At 38.6% G+C, this 16,323-nt stretch overlaps 1 protein-coding gene and 1 pseudogene across 1 annotated transcript in view; one reads left to right on the top strand and one right to left on the bottom strand.

Annotated features, from left to right (window-relative positions):
* The window catches only part of PPP1R42 (protein phosphatase 1 regulatory subunit 42), a 64,509-nt gene that overhangs the window by 35,510 nt on the left and 12,676 nt on the right, over positions 1–16,323 (bottom strand). The window contains exons 3-5 of the mRNA XM_019032265.4: positions 14,808–14,974; positions 13,332–13,470; positions 11,088–11,204 (exon numbers count right to left, since the gene is read on the bottom strand). Of these exons, the coding sequence (XP_018887810.2) occupies positions 11,088–11,204; positions 13,332–13,470; positions 14,808–14,974 (423 nt within the window). The remainder of the gene's footprint in view (positions 1–11,087; positions 11,205–13,331; positions 13,471–14,807; positions 14,975–16,323) is intronic.
* Positions 12,146–12,319, top strand: LOC115935736 (uncharacterized; annotated as a pseudogene).

Below are 16,323 nucleotides of genomic sequence, written 5' to 3'. Positions count from 1 at the left end.
CCTCCTGAAGTGCTAGGGTTACAGGCATGAGCACTGCACCTGGCCTTGCTTTTCTATTTTATGAAAGCATTTGTGTAAGATTGGTATCATTTCTTTCTTAATTGTGTGATAAAGTGCATCAGTGAGGTTATCTGGTCTTGGAGTTCTCTTTGTGGTGAGGTTTTTATTTGTGAAATATGATGTATTTAATAGATACAGAGCTATTCAGACTTTCTGTTTCTTATGTCAGTTTTGGTATTTATGTCTTGCAAGTAATATGTTTTTAACTAAGCTGCCAACTTTATGGCATAAAGTTCTTTACAACATTCCCTTCTTATCCTTTTAACTGTAGTGACATAGTTTTCATTCCAGATATTGTTAATTTGTGTTTTCTCTGTTTTCTTGAACAGCCTAGATTGTTTATTAATTTTATTAATATTTGCAAAGAACCAGCTTTTGGCATCATTGATTTTTCTCTAATGGTTGCCTGTATTTCTATTTCATTAATTTCTGCTGTTATTTTCCTTATTTCCTTTTTTTCCTTCATTTTAATTTCCTTCCTTCAAATTAATTTTGAATTTAATTTACATGTATTTTTCTTGCTGCTTGAGGTACAAAATTAGAACATTGTTTTAATTTTTCTTCATCTTAAATTTATTATCATTATTGTTTGTATTTTTCCCTCATTCTTGTTGTCATTTTATAATTTTTTTCTTTTCTACTATAAGCATTCAAAGCTATAACTTTCCCTGTAAGCATTACTTTACTGTATCCCACAAATTTTCAAATGTTTTGTTTTCATTTTCATTCAGTTCAAGTATTTTCTAATTTTCTTTGTGATTTCTATGGACTTTGTTTCATTTCATATGGATTATGTTGATAATTTTGTTTTTTGAGATAGGGTCTCACTCTGTTGCCCAGGCTGGAGTGCAGTGGTGTGATCTCGGTCACTGCAGCCTCCACCTCGTAGGCTCAAACGATCCTCCCAACTCAGCCTCCTGAGTAGCTGGGACTACAGGCGTGCACCACCATGCCTGGCTAATTTTTGTATTTTTAGTGGAGACAGGGTTTCACTATGTTGCCCAGGCTGGTCTTGAACTCCTGGGTTCAAAAATTCCACCTGCCTCAGCCTCCCAAAGTGATAGTATTAGAGGCGTGAGCCACAGCACCCAGCTCTAAATATTCTAACTCCTATTTTAAGGTAGAATGTTCTATAAGAGTAAATTAGATCAAGTTGGTTGATTATGTTATACCTATCTTTTATATCATTACTGGTTTACTATCTGCTTGTTCTATCAACCAGTGCAAGAGAAGTGTTGAAAATATAATTATGGATTTGTCCATTTCTCCTTTTACTTCTGTGAATTTTTACTTCATGTAGTTTGTAATTCTATTGCTAGGAGCATAGCTTTGAGGATTGTTATGTTTTCTTAAAGAGTTGGCACTTTTTATCATTATAAATTTTCCTTATATATCTCTGGTAATATTTCTTGTCCTAGAATCTTTTATTTTATATTAATGTAGCCATTTCATTTTTCATATTATTTGTGTTTGCAGTATATTTTTTTCATAATTTTATTTTTAACTCACGTATCTTTATATATAAAATGTGTTTCTCTAGAGAGTACCATTGGATTTTTTTTTTTTTTTTAAAGCATAGGTAACAAGACCCAGGCTGCTCTCGAACTCCTGGGCTCAAGTGATCTTCCCACCTTGGCCTCCTAAAGTGCTGACATTACAGGCGTCACCATGCCCAGTTAAGATTGGATTTAAAAAAAAATCCGGTCCTACTATCTCTGCCTTTTAATTGAACTATTTAAATTATTTACATTAATATAATTATTAATATTAATATTAATATATAATTATTGATATTGGCTGAGTTTAAGACTACTGTCTTGCTCTTTGTCTTATCTGTTCTTTATTTCCTTTTTCTTTTCCTATCCCCTACTTTTTTGTGGCATTTGAGTTTCTCTTATTGGCTTATTAGTTGTAAAAATCTTCGACTATATTTTAGTAGTTGCTTCAGGGTTTAAAACAATCATTTTTAAATATGCACAGGTTACTATCAAATAGCATGGTACTACTTCATGTATAATGTAAGAACTTTACAACAATATACCACTATTTTCTCCATTCCTGTCATTAGTGCTATTGTTAGTTTATTTTACTTTTACATGTCATAAACCTCATGCTATATGGTTATTATTTATTTTGCCTTCATTTTATTGCGTGTGTGGTTGCACACATCAGTGATCCCAGCTACAGTGAGGCTGTGGCAGGACGTTCACTTGAGCTCAGGAAATTTAGGCTGCAGTGAGCTGCGATCACACTACTGCACTACAGACTGGCCAACAGAGTAAGACACTGTCTAAAAAAAAAATTATCTCAGGTTTTATTTTTCTTTATTTTGCCTTCATTTTTTTGAAGGATGGTTTCACTGGACATATATAATTCTAAGTTGACAAGGGTGTTTTCCTTTTAGCATTTTAAATATGTTTCATGATCTTCTGGCTTGCATTGCTTTTGACAAGAAGCTTGTAATAATTCTTATCTTTCTATGTACATAAAATATCTTTTAAATATCTTTTCTTCTGGTAGCTTTTAAGATGTCTTTATGTATTTTTTTACATGGAGTTTCACTCTTGTTGCCCAGACTGGAGTGCAATGGCACGATCTCGGCTCACTGCAACCTCTGACTCCCGGGTTCAAGCGACTCTCCCGCCTCAGCTTCCCAAATAGCTGGGACTACAGGCATGAGCCACTACACCTGGCTAATTCTGTATTTTTAGTAGAGACGTGGTTTCACCATGTTGGCCAGGCTAGTCATCAACTCCTGACCTCGAGTCATCCGCCCGCCTTGGCCTCCCAAAGTGTTGGGATTACAGGCATGAGCCACTGTGCCTGGCTTTTAAGATATTCTTATTATCATTGGTTTTCTAGCAATTTTACTGTAGTGTACTTTGGTGTAATTGTCTTTGGGATTTTCCTGTTTGGGTTTTGTTGAGCTTCATAGATCAGGGATTAAAATTTTCATCAAATTTGGCAATTTTGGGGCCACTTTTTTTGTTGTTCTGTGTTTGTTTGCTTGTTTGTTTTGTTTTGAGATAGGGGCTTGCTCTGTTGCCCCCGCTTTTTTTTTTTTCAGTGTTTTTTTTTCCGTGCTTTACTTTGGATAGTTCTAATACTATGTCTTTAAATTCGCTGATCTTTTCTTGTACAATGGCTAATCTACTTTTAATCGTATCCAATGAATTTTTTATTTTAGAAATATTTTTAGTCAGGCTTGGTGGCCCACGCCTGTAATCCCAGCACTTTGGGAGGCCGAGGCGGGTGGATCGCCTGAGGTCAGGAGTTCGACACCAGTCTGGCCAACATGGTGAAACCCCCACCTCTACTAAAAATACAAAAAAAAAAAAAAAATTAGCTGGGCGTGGTGGCGGGTGCCTGTAATCCCAGCTACTAGGCGGGGCTGAGGCAAGAGAATTGTTTGAACCCCGGAGGCGGAGGTTGCAGTGAGCTGAGATCGCACCATTGCACTTCAGCCTGGGCAACAAGAGCGAAAATCCGTCTCAAAAAAAAAAAAGAAAGAAAGAAATATTTTTTAGCTCTAGAAGTTATGTTTTCCCCACACTTTCCATTTCTCTTCCCTTTCTGTTCATGATTTCTTTAAATTATACAGTATATTTATAATTTTTTTTTTAAAGTCTGATCTCCTAATTCTATCCTTCATGTCATTTCTGGGTATTTTTTTTTGACTGATTTTTCTCTGGTTATGATTTACATTTTCATGCTTCTTTTTTTTTTTTTTCACAAGACTACATCTGAAAGCAAGATTTTTGTGGTTCTTGTTTGCTGTTCCTCTCCCTGCACTGTGGTCAATATTCATCTTGTTTTTTCTCTTAGGGACAACAGGCCTGTGCTGCCTATTGTCCAAGGTCTGAAAAAGTTGTTTCACATATTTTGTCTAGGTTTCTGTTCGTTTTTATGGAGGGCAATTCTGGTCCTGGTTACTACATCATGGCCCATTAGATTATCTTAAGATATAATTTGAAAACATATTTCTCCATTTTCCCCCTATTGCTGTGGTCCAAATGTGTCCCGCAAAGTTCATATGTTGAAACTTTTTTTTTTCCCCTGCCTTATTCTTCCTGGACATATGTTGAAACTTAATTGCCAATGCGGTAGTATTAAGAGATAGGCCTTTGGGGCTGGGTGCGGTGGCTCACGCCTGTAATCCCAGCACTTTGGGAAGCCAAGGCGGGTGGATCACAAGGTCAGGAGATTGAGACCGTCCCGGCTAAGACGGTGAAACCCCGTCTCTACTAAAAGTACAAAAAATTAGCCGGGCGTCGTGGCGGGCGCCTGTAGTCCCAGCTACTTGGGAGGCTGAGGAAGGAGAATGGCGTGAACCTGGGAAGTGGAGCTGGTAGTGAGCCGAGATGGCACCACTGCACTCCAGCCTGGGTGACAGAGCGAGACTCCGTCTCAAAAAAAAAAAAAAAGAGGTAGATCTTTAGGAAATGACTAATTTATGAGGGCAGAATCTTCATGAATGGATTAGAACCTTATAAAAGGGTGATTTTGCTCCTTTCATCCCTCTGCTGTATGAGGACACATCCCCTCTGAATGCCGCAAGGCTCTATCTTGGAAGCAGAGAGCAGCCCTTGCCAGAAACCAACCTTTGCTGCCTTGATCTTAGACTTCCCAGCCTCCAGAACTTCCAGAAGTAGGTTTCTGCTGATAAATTAATCAGTCTCAGGTATTTTGTTATAGCAGCAAAAATGGACTAAGATACCTATTCTCTGATTCTGGTACTCTTATTAGTCATATATTGGATCTTCTGAATTAATTCTTTAAGTTTCTTTTTTACTTGCTTATATTCAGTTCTTTTTGTTTGTTCTTTCTGGGAGACTGTCAATTTTATCATTTAAACTTTATATTGAATATTTAATTTCCTCATCCTATTTTTAATTTCTAAGTGCTCTGTTATTCATGTTTCTTTTAAAAAATAGAATCTTGCTTTTATTTTGAGGTTATGGAATCTTTTTCATTTCTCTTAGGAAATTATAGTGGGATTTTAAAGGATTGTTTTCCTGTTTCCACATGATTTATTTCTTCGGAATTCTTTCTTTTTGTTTCCGTTTCTCTCTCTTTGATTTTAGAGGCTCTTTTCAGAGGTCTCCTAATCCTGAGCTGCCTGTTTATTCATGAAAGTGAATGAGAGCTTTCTGTGCAAGGGCAAGGCTTGTTGACTGTCTCACTGTGGGGCAACTGGGCAGGCAGCTGGCATTTTCCCTCTGAAACTCTTAAATGTCAGGATTGGGAGATGTTTTCTCTTGAGCTAGTCAGTTTCCCTAAAGAGGAATGAATTCACCAACTTTTGCCCAGCGTTTTAAAGCCATGTAGGCAGGGTTTTGAGAGTAGAGCCTACTTGTATGCATGAGAGGGAGAGAAATATTGGCTAACATTTCAGTGTTTAGTCTTTCATGAAATCCACCCACTTTTTTTTTTTTTTTAGCATTACCATTTGCTGTGGTTTTTGACCCACAGACTCTGTGGTTCAACTTCTTCACAAATTAAACTGGTCCCCTCTAACTTTGTTGTTCAGCTATTCTATCCAGGCATTCTTTAAACTCTCCTCTGCCCTCATGTTAACCATTCAATATCATTCAGTGCAGGTGGCCACTCCCTCTTTCTTGAGACTCCTTTTTCTCTTCTTCTACATCATTGACTCCTGATGGAGTCTTCTAATTGATCTCTAAATACTGGAGTGTTTTTGTGATTGGTCTTGGTCTCATTTTTTTCTCTGTCTCTATTGTCTTTCACCCCATGCCATGACTTTTAAATATCATGTAAATGCTGTTGACTCTCAAACTTTCCAATCTTACTTCTCCCCTAAACTCCAGATGCTTACTTGACATGTCCATTTCAATATCCAATAGGCATTTTACGAGGTGGAATTATTCTGTTTCTTCCTTATAAAGGCTACCAGTGTCTTCCTGGTTCCTCACACAAAATTTAGGAGTCATCCTGATTCCTTCCCTTCCTTTATGCCTACATCCTGCTCATCAACAAGTTATATGAATTCCACCTTAAAATATAACTCATTACTTCCAAACCCACCCACTCCTCTTCATCTCTAAGCAACCATCTTCTCTTATTTAACTTCTGCAGTAGTCTCCCAACTTATCTCTTTGCTGTCATTCTTGAAACTCATTCTTCATATAGCAATAGAGAGTTCTTTTTTTAAAAAAAAAATCCTTCCGTTGACAGAGGAAGGGAAGAAAAAGAAAACAATGCTTTCAGTGGTTTTCTATTGCACTTAGAATAAAGTAAAAACTTGTGATCGTATCCTAAAATGACCTTTATGATCTGGCCTCTGTGCCTTCCTTTCTAATCTCATATTGTACTATTGCCTCTTCATTCACTCAACAGTGTATTTACTGAGCACCTACAATGTATCAGAAACTAAGCTAGGCACTGGGTACCATACTACAGTGTTCCTTTGACACTTAAGCTTTCTTTGGCCTCAGAGCCTTTGCATCTACTTTTGCTAGTGCCTGGCATGTTCTTTCCCTAGCTCTTTGCATATCTTCTTTCTCATCCTTCAGATCTCAATGTAAATGTCATTTCTTCGGAGGCCTTTCGTAATAACCTGATCTAAAATATCCGCTGACTCCTTTTTTTCTGTTATCTTATTTAATTCCTTCATAGCACTTTCCAAAATCTTCTCTGCTTAGGTCTCACTCTGTTATCCAGTCTGGAGTGCAGTGGGTGAATCACAGTTCACTGCTTCACTGCAGTCTTGCACTTTGGGACAAGGGATCCTGTCCTGGGCTCAAGCGATCCTCCCACCCCAGCCTCCTGAGTACCTGGGACTGAGTACCTAAGTACAGGCACATGCCATCACACGAAGCTAATTGCTAATTTCTTTTTTAATTTTTTTGTAGAGAAAAGGTCTTCTTGTGTTGTCCAGGCTGGTTTTGAATTCCTGGCCTCAAGCAATCCTCTCCTGCCTTGGCCTCCCAAAGTGCGGTGATTACAGGCATGAGCCACCATACCCGGCCTTGCTTATGTATTTTCTTACCATTTCCTCCCTTGTCCCTCTGTAAAGTAAACGCCTTGAGAGTAGAGGCTTTTTTTTTTTTTTTTTTTTTTTTTTTTTTTCTGAGATGGAGTCTCGCTCTGTCGTCCATGCTGGAGTGCAGTGGTGCGATCTCGGCTCACTGCAAGCTATGCCTGCCGGGTTCACACCATTCTCCTGCCTCAGCCTCCCAAGTAGCTGGGACTACAGGCGCCCACACACCCAGCTAATTTTTTTGTATTTTTAGTAGAGATGGGGTTTCACCATGTTAGCCAGGATGGTCTCGATCTCCTGACCTTGTGATCCACCCGCCTCGGCCTCCCAAAGTGCTGGGATCACAGGCGTAAGCCACTGCGCCCGGCCTCTTTTTTTTTTAGTAGAGACAGAGTTTTACCATGTTGGCCAGGCTGGTCTCAAACCCCTGACCTCAAGTGATCCACCCACTTCAGCCTCCCAAAGTGCAGGGATTACAGGCGTGAGCCACTGTGCCTGGCCGAGGGTAGAGACTTTGTCTTATTTATCATGTATCTCCAGTATCTTAAGATGTGTTTTTCCAAGGGCCTAGAACAGTGCCTGGCACATGGAATATATTATAGTAGTTCCCACCACCCCCTTGTTCAGTTGCCCTCAGTCAACTGTGGTCCAAAAATATTTAATGGAAAATCCCAGAGAAAATAATTTGTAAGTTCTAAAATGGATGCTCTTTTTTTCACTCTGTCGCCCAGGCTGGAGGGCAGTGGCACAATCCTGGCTTCCTGCAACCTCTGGCTCTGGGTTCAAGCAATTCTGCTTCAGCCTCCTGAGTAGCTGGGATTACAGGTGTGCACCACCGCTCTGGGCAAATTATTGTATAAGGTTTCGCCATGTCAGTCAGGGTGATCTTGAACTCCTGGCCTCAAGTGATCGGCCTGCCTCGGCCTTCCAAAATGCTGGGATTACAGGCATCAGCCATCTAGCCCAGCTGAGTACAGTGGATGCTATTCTGAGTATCATGATGAAATCTTGCACTGGCCTGTTTGTCCTGCCCAGGGCCGTGAATTATTCCTTTGTCCAGCATTTCCATTCTATACATGCTACCAACCCATTAGTCACTTAGGTTATCATATCTACTGTGTCACTATTATAGTGCTTGTGTTCAAGCAACCCTTATTTCACTTGCCCCAAAGTGCAAGAGTAGTGATGCTGACATTGTAACTGTTCCTTTTTTTTTTTTTTTTTTTTGAGACGGAGTCTTGCTCTGTCACCCAGGCTGGAATGCAGTGGCAGATCTCGGCTCGCTGCAACCTTCGCCTTCTAGGTTCAAGTGATTCTCCTGCCCCAGCCTCCCAAGTAGCTGGGACTACAGGCGCCTGCCACCATGCACAGCTAATTTTTTGTATTTTTAGTAGAGATGGGGTTTCACCGTGTTAGCCAGGATCGTCTCGATCTCCTGATTGAGTGTTGGTATTACAGGTGTGAGCCACCGCGCCCAGCCTCCATTTATTATTATTGTTGTTAATCTCTTAGTATGCCTAATTTATAAATTAAACTTTATCATAGATATGTACATTTAGGAAAAACTAATATATGTAGCATTCGATACTACCCATGGTTTCAGGCATCCACTGAGGGTCTTAGAATGTAGCCTTCACAGATAAGTTGGGACTACTGTAAATATTTTTTAATAGATTAACTTGATGGGGAGGTTCAGGAAAAGCTACACAGGGGAGATAACATCAAGTTCAGTCTTTAAAGAGGATTTGGGCCATGGCAGTGGCTCATGCCTGTAATCCTAGCACTTTGGGAGGCCGAGGCAGGTGGATCACCTGAGGTTAGGAGTTCGAGACCAGTCTGGCCAACATGGCGAAACCCCATCTCTACTATAAATACAAAAATTAGCTGGGCGTGGTGGCACATGCCTGTAATCCCAGCTACTCGAGAGGCTGAGGAAGGAGAATCTCTTGAACCAAGGTGGTGAAGGTGGCAGTGAGCCAAGATCACACCACTGCTCTCCAGCCTGGATGACAGAGTGAGACTCTGTCTCAAAAAAAAAAGAGGATTTAGATGTTGGTCATTAGAATAATCAGCAACAATGAAGGTATTTATTTTGGCTGCACATTTATTCTGGTTATGCATTATTAACATGGTCTAAGAGTAATCATGTAGGCAAAACATCTTTGTCTTAATGTCATGCAGAAAAACCTCCTTTGGGATTATTTAGAGGCTAGAAGTTTTGCCCTGTTATCAAACTCCCCTTTCTCTGTTTGGAGTTAAAAAGCATAATAGAATAACTCTTTAAAAGTAATGGCCGTTACCAGGCTGGGTCCAGTGGCTCATGCCTAGAATCCCAGCACTTTGGGAGGCTGAGGCGGGCAGATCACTTGAGCTCAGGAGTTCGAGACCAGCCTGGCCAACATGGTGAAACCCTGTCTCTACTAAAATACCAAAATAAGCCAGGCATGGTGGTGCACATCTGTAGTCCCAGCTACTCGGGAGTCTGAGGCCGGAGAATGGCTTGAACCTGGGAGGCGGAGGTTTCAGTGACCCAAGATCACGCCACTGCACTCCAGCCTGGGCTACAGAGTGAGACTCCGTCTCAAAAAATAAAATAAAGGGCCAGGTCCGGTGGCTCACACCTGTAATCCCAGCACTTTGGGGGGCCGAGGTGGGCAGATCCCCTGAGGTCAGGAGTTCAAGACCAACCTGGCCAACCTGGTGAAATCCCGTCTCTACTGAAAATATAAAAATTAGCTGGGTGTGGTGGCAGGCACCTGTAATCCCAGATACTCGGGAGGCTGAGGCAGGAGAATCACTTGAACCTGGGAGGCAGAGGTTGCAGTGATTCGAGATCTCGCCATTGCACTCCAGCGTGGGCAACAGAGACTCCGTCTCAAAATAAAAAGAAAAAAAAATGTAAAATATATTTTAATTCAGAATTTATCCCATGAACGTCTTACATTTTTCACATTGTAAGTTGAAACAACTAATTGAGTTGTGCTTCCTAAGGTCTTCTTATTTTAAACATCCACCCTGATTATTCAATTGCATTTTAGATATTTTGAGGAATTCATTTGTGCTAGAATACATATATTTATTTTCATAATTATATATTGCTTATAACAGCTTTGGGATGAACCAGGTAATAGGTCTGAATTTGGAAACAAGGTCGACGTAACATTTTTAGGGTCACCAAATGGCTGTGTGGAAGTAGTTCTGAAAACAAAAGCTGTTTTTGGGAGAAAGAAGCTCATTCTCCTTCGTGTGGTTCGTATGTCAAGAAATTATACCGCAGCTCATTCCATTGCCAAACCAGAAACTTTGAGGTCATAGCAATGGCTCAACTCATGTATGACTGTTTTGAGGAAGCCTTCTATAGCCCTAGGCTGAGTTAGGGCTATCACTATACTTATAAAAACAGTATCATATTGTGGTCTCATTACTAGCTGATTGTAGGTTTATTGCAGATCAAGACCGTATATTCCTTCGTTTATTCTACACTGAGTAGTATTAGTGCCTGACAAATATTTAGGTGGCTGATACATATTTGATTAAATGAATAATTGAATGAATATGGCATGATATGATATAACATGACATTAATATAGCTGGTAGAAATTAGAGTAAGTTCAGTCAGAATCATTTCAAGTACTTCCCCAAAAAGAAGTAGCCAAGAGAGAGTTCAGGTCTAGTCACAGTTACTAGAAACTCATTCATTGGGAGACCAGGCTTAAGGGGCAAGAAATCTAGTCTCTAGAAGAAAAAGTTTGATGGGATAATAATGCAAAGAAGAGATACTTCCCTTCTCAGAGAAACTTTTATTCTGTTGGTGAGGGATACAGGTATTGGAGTATAAAGGAGAAAACTAAATAAGAGGACAGAATTATACACATAAATACATTGAGAAGTAGGGATTCATTAGCTAATTTTAGAACAAATCCAGAGTAGTTTTTAATGTGATATATTTATTTTATAGCTATTACAAAACATTTTTCAATCATAATTTCATGTAAATATCTTAAAAATTAATTTCTCTTTACACTACCTTCACATGCAGAAGTTGGTTGTCAACGGCTATGAGCTGATTAAGATTCTCCAGTATTTCTAAGTCTCTAATGTCATCAATATTATTATTGCTGATATTCAATATACAGAGGGATTTCTGTAAGAAAAATAACGAAGTTAGCATTAGTAAATAGTCTAAATACTGTATATAGGAACCAGAAATCCTAATCTTTGAAAAGTTTAAGCTTGATCAGTTCAGGTTGTTTTGTTCTTTAGGCAAAAACATCAAAAGCCATGAAATTCTTTTTATTGCATTTTTTTTTTCAGATGAAAGTTTTAGAACCACAGTATGTCATATAACTTACCCGTTCTCCCTATAATTCCTCCATAAGTCATATTTTTCTTTTCCAAGATACAAAATAAACTTATAGAATAAAGAAGCCAAGAATCAAAAAGCAAAGAAAGAAAAAAAGATGCCCCAATAAACAAGTAACACAATATAGAAAAAATGCTTACTGTAGCTTTAGCAAATTATCATTTTGTGTTAAATATTACTAACATTTGTACTTACATAGGGGTGCGGTGGCTCATGCCTGTAATCTCAGCACTTTAGGAGGTGAAGCGGGTGGATCACTCGAGGTCAGGAGTTCGAGACCAGCCTGGCCAACATGGCGAAACCCCATCTCTACTAAAAATACAAAAAATTAGCTGGGCATGGTGCCACATGCCTGTAGTCCCAGCTACTTGGGAGGCTGAGGCAGGAGAATCACTTGAACCTGGGAGGTGGAGGTTGCAGTGAGCAGAGATTGCGCCTGGGCGACAGAACAAAACTCCGTCTCAAAAAAAGATTTGTGCTTACATAGGAAGAAATAGTTTTTGTCTTTATTTTACTAAATAGGAAACATGACCAGGAATAAAATAATATTTGGTTTTTATTTTTCTCTCTACCTGTCTATATGGTTTTCTCTTATCAATCCATATGTTCAGGAACTACTTAAAATAATAATTAGCTAATTAACAGGAATTTCAGTGTTGCTGTAACACTAAATCAGAGTCATCTTATGAGGCTCAGGAATCTCTACCAAGATGGAGTCAATCATCACTTCATGGCCTTTTGGCTAAGATCAATTGTAGTATCTGTTCTTGTTAGTTTAAGTTTAAAAAAAACATGGAGGCATCCATGCACAGCCAACCTTTAGAAAAAATATTTCCTGATACTAAAGTACTGGGAGAACTACCTCTTAATTTTTATAAATTTGGGTCAAAATCCATCCACTATCCTCTATTTCTGGGCCCTCTAAAATAAAACTGATGAGGCCGGGCACAGTGGCTCACGAATGTAATCCCAACACCGTAATCCCAGACTAGCCTGGCCAACATGGTGAAACCCCATCTCTACTAAAAATACAAAAATTAGCCAGGCGTGGTGGCGCACGCCTGTAGTCCCAGCTACTTGGGAGGCTGAGGCAGAAGAATTGCTTGAACTGGGGAGGTGGAGGTTGCAGTGAGCAGAGGTCGTGCCACTGCACTCCAGCTTGGGCGACAGGGTTTTTTTAATTTTTAAAATAAAAATAAAATAAAATAAAACTGATGAAATCTGTAAAACAACTACCATGTCCCATTTATGTCTCCTGCCCCAGAATTAAAGTTAGCCTGTCCCAACAAGCCTCTTGTTTTGAGGATTAGCAGGAGCCTAAGTGGTACCCTCTGGCTTCTCAATTTATTGTGGCACCTCCATCCAATGTAACTGGTTTCAGGCGACACAGTTGGAGCCCCAACCCCAGGGCTCCCAGGCCTACATAGTTCTGATGTGGTAGAGCTGTATGTAGTGCAATCTACAATCAAATCAGGATCCCAGGAGAAAACAACTTATTATTCCAATGGCTCTCTACTAGATTGTTTAAAAGTTTCCAAATAATTGCACATTCCTCTCTCCTTAGGCTTTTTCCTAAAATTTGAAATGTTGAGCCATGATAATCACCAAGGTCCACATTATGAATGAATGAACATCTGTATTAGAACTTCAGTTAACATACCTTTTCACATTCTTCTTTTCATCCTTCCAGTTACCCAAAGAGGCAGGTTTTATTATCCCACTTTATAAATGCTGAGTCTCTGAGATTGTACATGAGAAAATCAGCTTCAGTCCTCAGATAAGCTCTGAGCTGGCCATATAAACATGAAGAGGATGTACAATGTCCAAATATACCTTCACCACATTCCTGTTTCATTATAACTTGTTAATCACTATATTCCTTGTCAAAATATTCAAATGTGAACTTACTGCCAGAGAATGAAGAGTTCTTGGATCAAACAGAAGCTTTTCCCCAAGGGGAAGCCTCTGATTCTCAACATGAAGCTCTCTTAGTTCTCCTAATCCTTCTAAACCTTCTATGACAGCAATGTAATTGCCTCCCAGATACCTGCAAAACATAGACATAATTGTAAACAGACATTCTGAGAATGTCATGGTCTTTATTAAATGTGACAAAAGTGTAATAACAAAATCACTGAGCTGAACAAAATTATAAATGTGGAATGTTGTGTTATATTGAATCTATGAAAGGTTGGTTTATCTAAATGAGAACAAATTATATTCTTACACTTAATTTAGTCTAAAAATACATTTTTTTTTGCTTTTTAAAAAAGTGAGCGAATTGCAACATACAATTCATATGTTGCCTAACATATGAAGAGCCCTGGTAGATAGTTTGATAATAACCATTTCTGGGTTGTAGGTTTAAAAAAATGAAGATTTCACGGCTAGACACAGTGGTTCACACCTGTAATCCCAGCACTTTGGGAGCCTGGGAGTTTAAGACCAGTCTGGGCAACATAGGGAGATCCCATCTCTAAATAAATAAATAAATAAATAAATAAATAAATAAATAAACAAATAAGCAAGCCAGTCAGTTATTGTGGTGCATACTTGTGGTCCCAGCTACTCAGGAAGCTGAAGTGGGAAGATCACTTGGACCTGGGACATCAAGGCTGAGATGAGTCATGATCGCGCCACTGCATTCCAGCCTGGGCGACAGAGCGAGACTCTGTCTCAAAACCAAGAGATAAAAGGAAAAATGAAGATATCTGGGCCTAACCCCTGGAGATTCTAATTTGGATATGTAGGTTGGAACCCAGTGCTCTGCATTTTTAATAAGCATTCACCAGCCAACTCTTGTGTCCCCATTCTGAGGCTTTTAGCCGTTTCTTTGAGGAGCATGATAGTTATTCCAGTCTGGGGAAATTGGATCCACCAATCTTCATTGTCTAATTATAATCACTATAGGTAGTAAATGCCTTTTTACAATCAAGTTTACATCAATTGGATCAATTATATGACGCAGATGGTATGAGATATATGATTCTGAAAGGCACATAACTCATCTGGGTTCCGTGGAAACTTCTTTTATCAGTTGAGCCCACATAAGGATGTTTTAAGTATCCCTATTAGCCCTTAAGACAACCCTTCCCCAGAATGAAAAGTATATCAGGCTTAATAAAACACAAATTATTAATATTATATGTGAAACAATTTACTTCTTGTTAATAATAGTACGAGAAAATAGAAATTGAGGTCTGTTCCACAAAACCCATGTGGGAATCGTATGGTTTTTTTTCATATAAGTATGAAATCATATCAATTTCATATTGAATTTACTTTTGGAATTTAATGCAAAAAATGGAAATGCCTTCATGCAAAAAAATGTAAGTACCATAATCATAAAAATCAGATACATTATTAAAAAATAAAAGCACTTACAGTTTTTCCAGTTTCTTTAATGACCTGAGGTTCTCTATACATGAAATACAATTGTTTTGTAGGTACAAGTGGGTCAGATTTGTGGCATAATTCAGGTTAGTGATTTGACTAATACAATTATCATATAAATATAAAACACTAAGATTTTTGCAAAGAGAGAGGTCTTCCTAAAAGGGAAACAAAAACATGTCAAATGTAATTTCTCCTGAAAACTTAAAAGTTTGTTTTTAACAAAAATTTTCAGTTGATCATTCTACAAATTTCTCTAAGGTTAATATAAAAGAACAGTATTTCTCTGTTCTTGGCACAGTTAAAACAAGACTGGACTGATTGCAAAAGAAATTCTGTAATATATTTTTCTTTTTTTAGAAATTCTGTAATTATATCAATAAAACTGGAATTGTTAAGATTTTCCCAGTGCAAGCAATTTTCCTTGGAAGCAATTAGGCTCCTCTGAAAGTTGGAGCATTGAATAAATTATTGTCTCAACATTATAAATAGGGTTTAGTATTTCTGTGGAATTGGAAGTCAACTATTGTGGTTTATAATACTGAAAATTGGGAGTCATCTAGATATCCAAGAATAATAGATTATTATTATTTTTTTTTCCTGAGATGGAGTCTCATTCTGTTGGCCAGGCTGGAGTGCAGTGACGCCATCTCGGCTCACCATAACCTCCGCCTCCTGGGTTCAAGCGATCCTCCTGCCTCAGTCTTCTGAGTAGCTGGGACTACAGGTGTGTGCCACCATGCCCGGCTAATTTTTGTATTTTTAGTAGAGACGGGGTTTCACTATGTTGGCGAGGCTGGTCTCGAACTCCTGACCTCGTGATCCACCTGCCTGGGCCTCCCAAAGTGCTGGGATTACAGGTGTGAGCCACTGCGCCCAGCCTCATAGATTAATTTTTTAAAAACTATGATAATGCTATCAAAAGAAATACTGTAGAACCATTAAATATCCTTTTGTTTCTTCAGTAATATCTAATACATAGTTAAGTGAAATTCATAATATATAGTTAAGTGAAAATAGTACATTCAATATGACCCACTACTGTAAAATTATATGAATAAAAGACTGAAAGGATATTACCTAAATATTAAAAGTGATTGTGTCTGAATAGGATTACATTCTTTCTTATTATATGTGTATTATATGAAAAAGAACACCAATTACTTTTTTTTTTTTTTTTTGAAACAGGGTCTGCCCAGGCTGGTGTCAAACTCCTGGGCTCAAGTGATCCTAGCGCCCTAGCCTCTCGAGTAGCTGGGATTATAGGCATGTGCCACCATGCCCAGCTATCAGTTACTTTTGAGATAAAGTAATTAAAGGGATTTTTTAAAAGGCTGCCATTTCTTGTGTCATGGCAGATCAGCCTAGAGTAAATAGACAAGCGGTAAAGTGAAGTTCTGCTCAAAAATTTCTCAGCCTTCATTAAGTTAACTTCTTTTAAAATACAGCTATGTGTTGGAAACTGTAAGTTTAGAAGTTATTCTCATTTTAGTGTGAATTACTTTAA

This window comes from Gorilla gorilla, chromosome 7, assembly GCF_029281585.2.
Source record: "Gorilla gorilla gorilla isolate KB3781 chromosome 7, NHGRI_mGorGor1-v2.1_pri, whole genome shotgun sequence".
NCBI classification, from domain to species: domain Eukaryota; kingdom Metazoa; phylum Chordata; class Mammalia; order Primates; family Hominidae; genus Gorilla; species Gorilla gorilla.
This window is presented reverse-complemented; position numbering and strand designations above follow the sequence as displayed.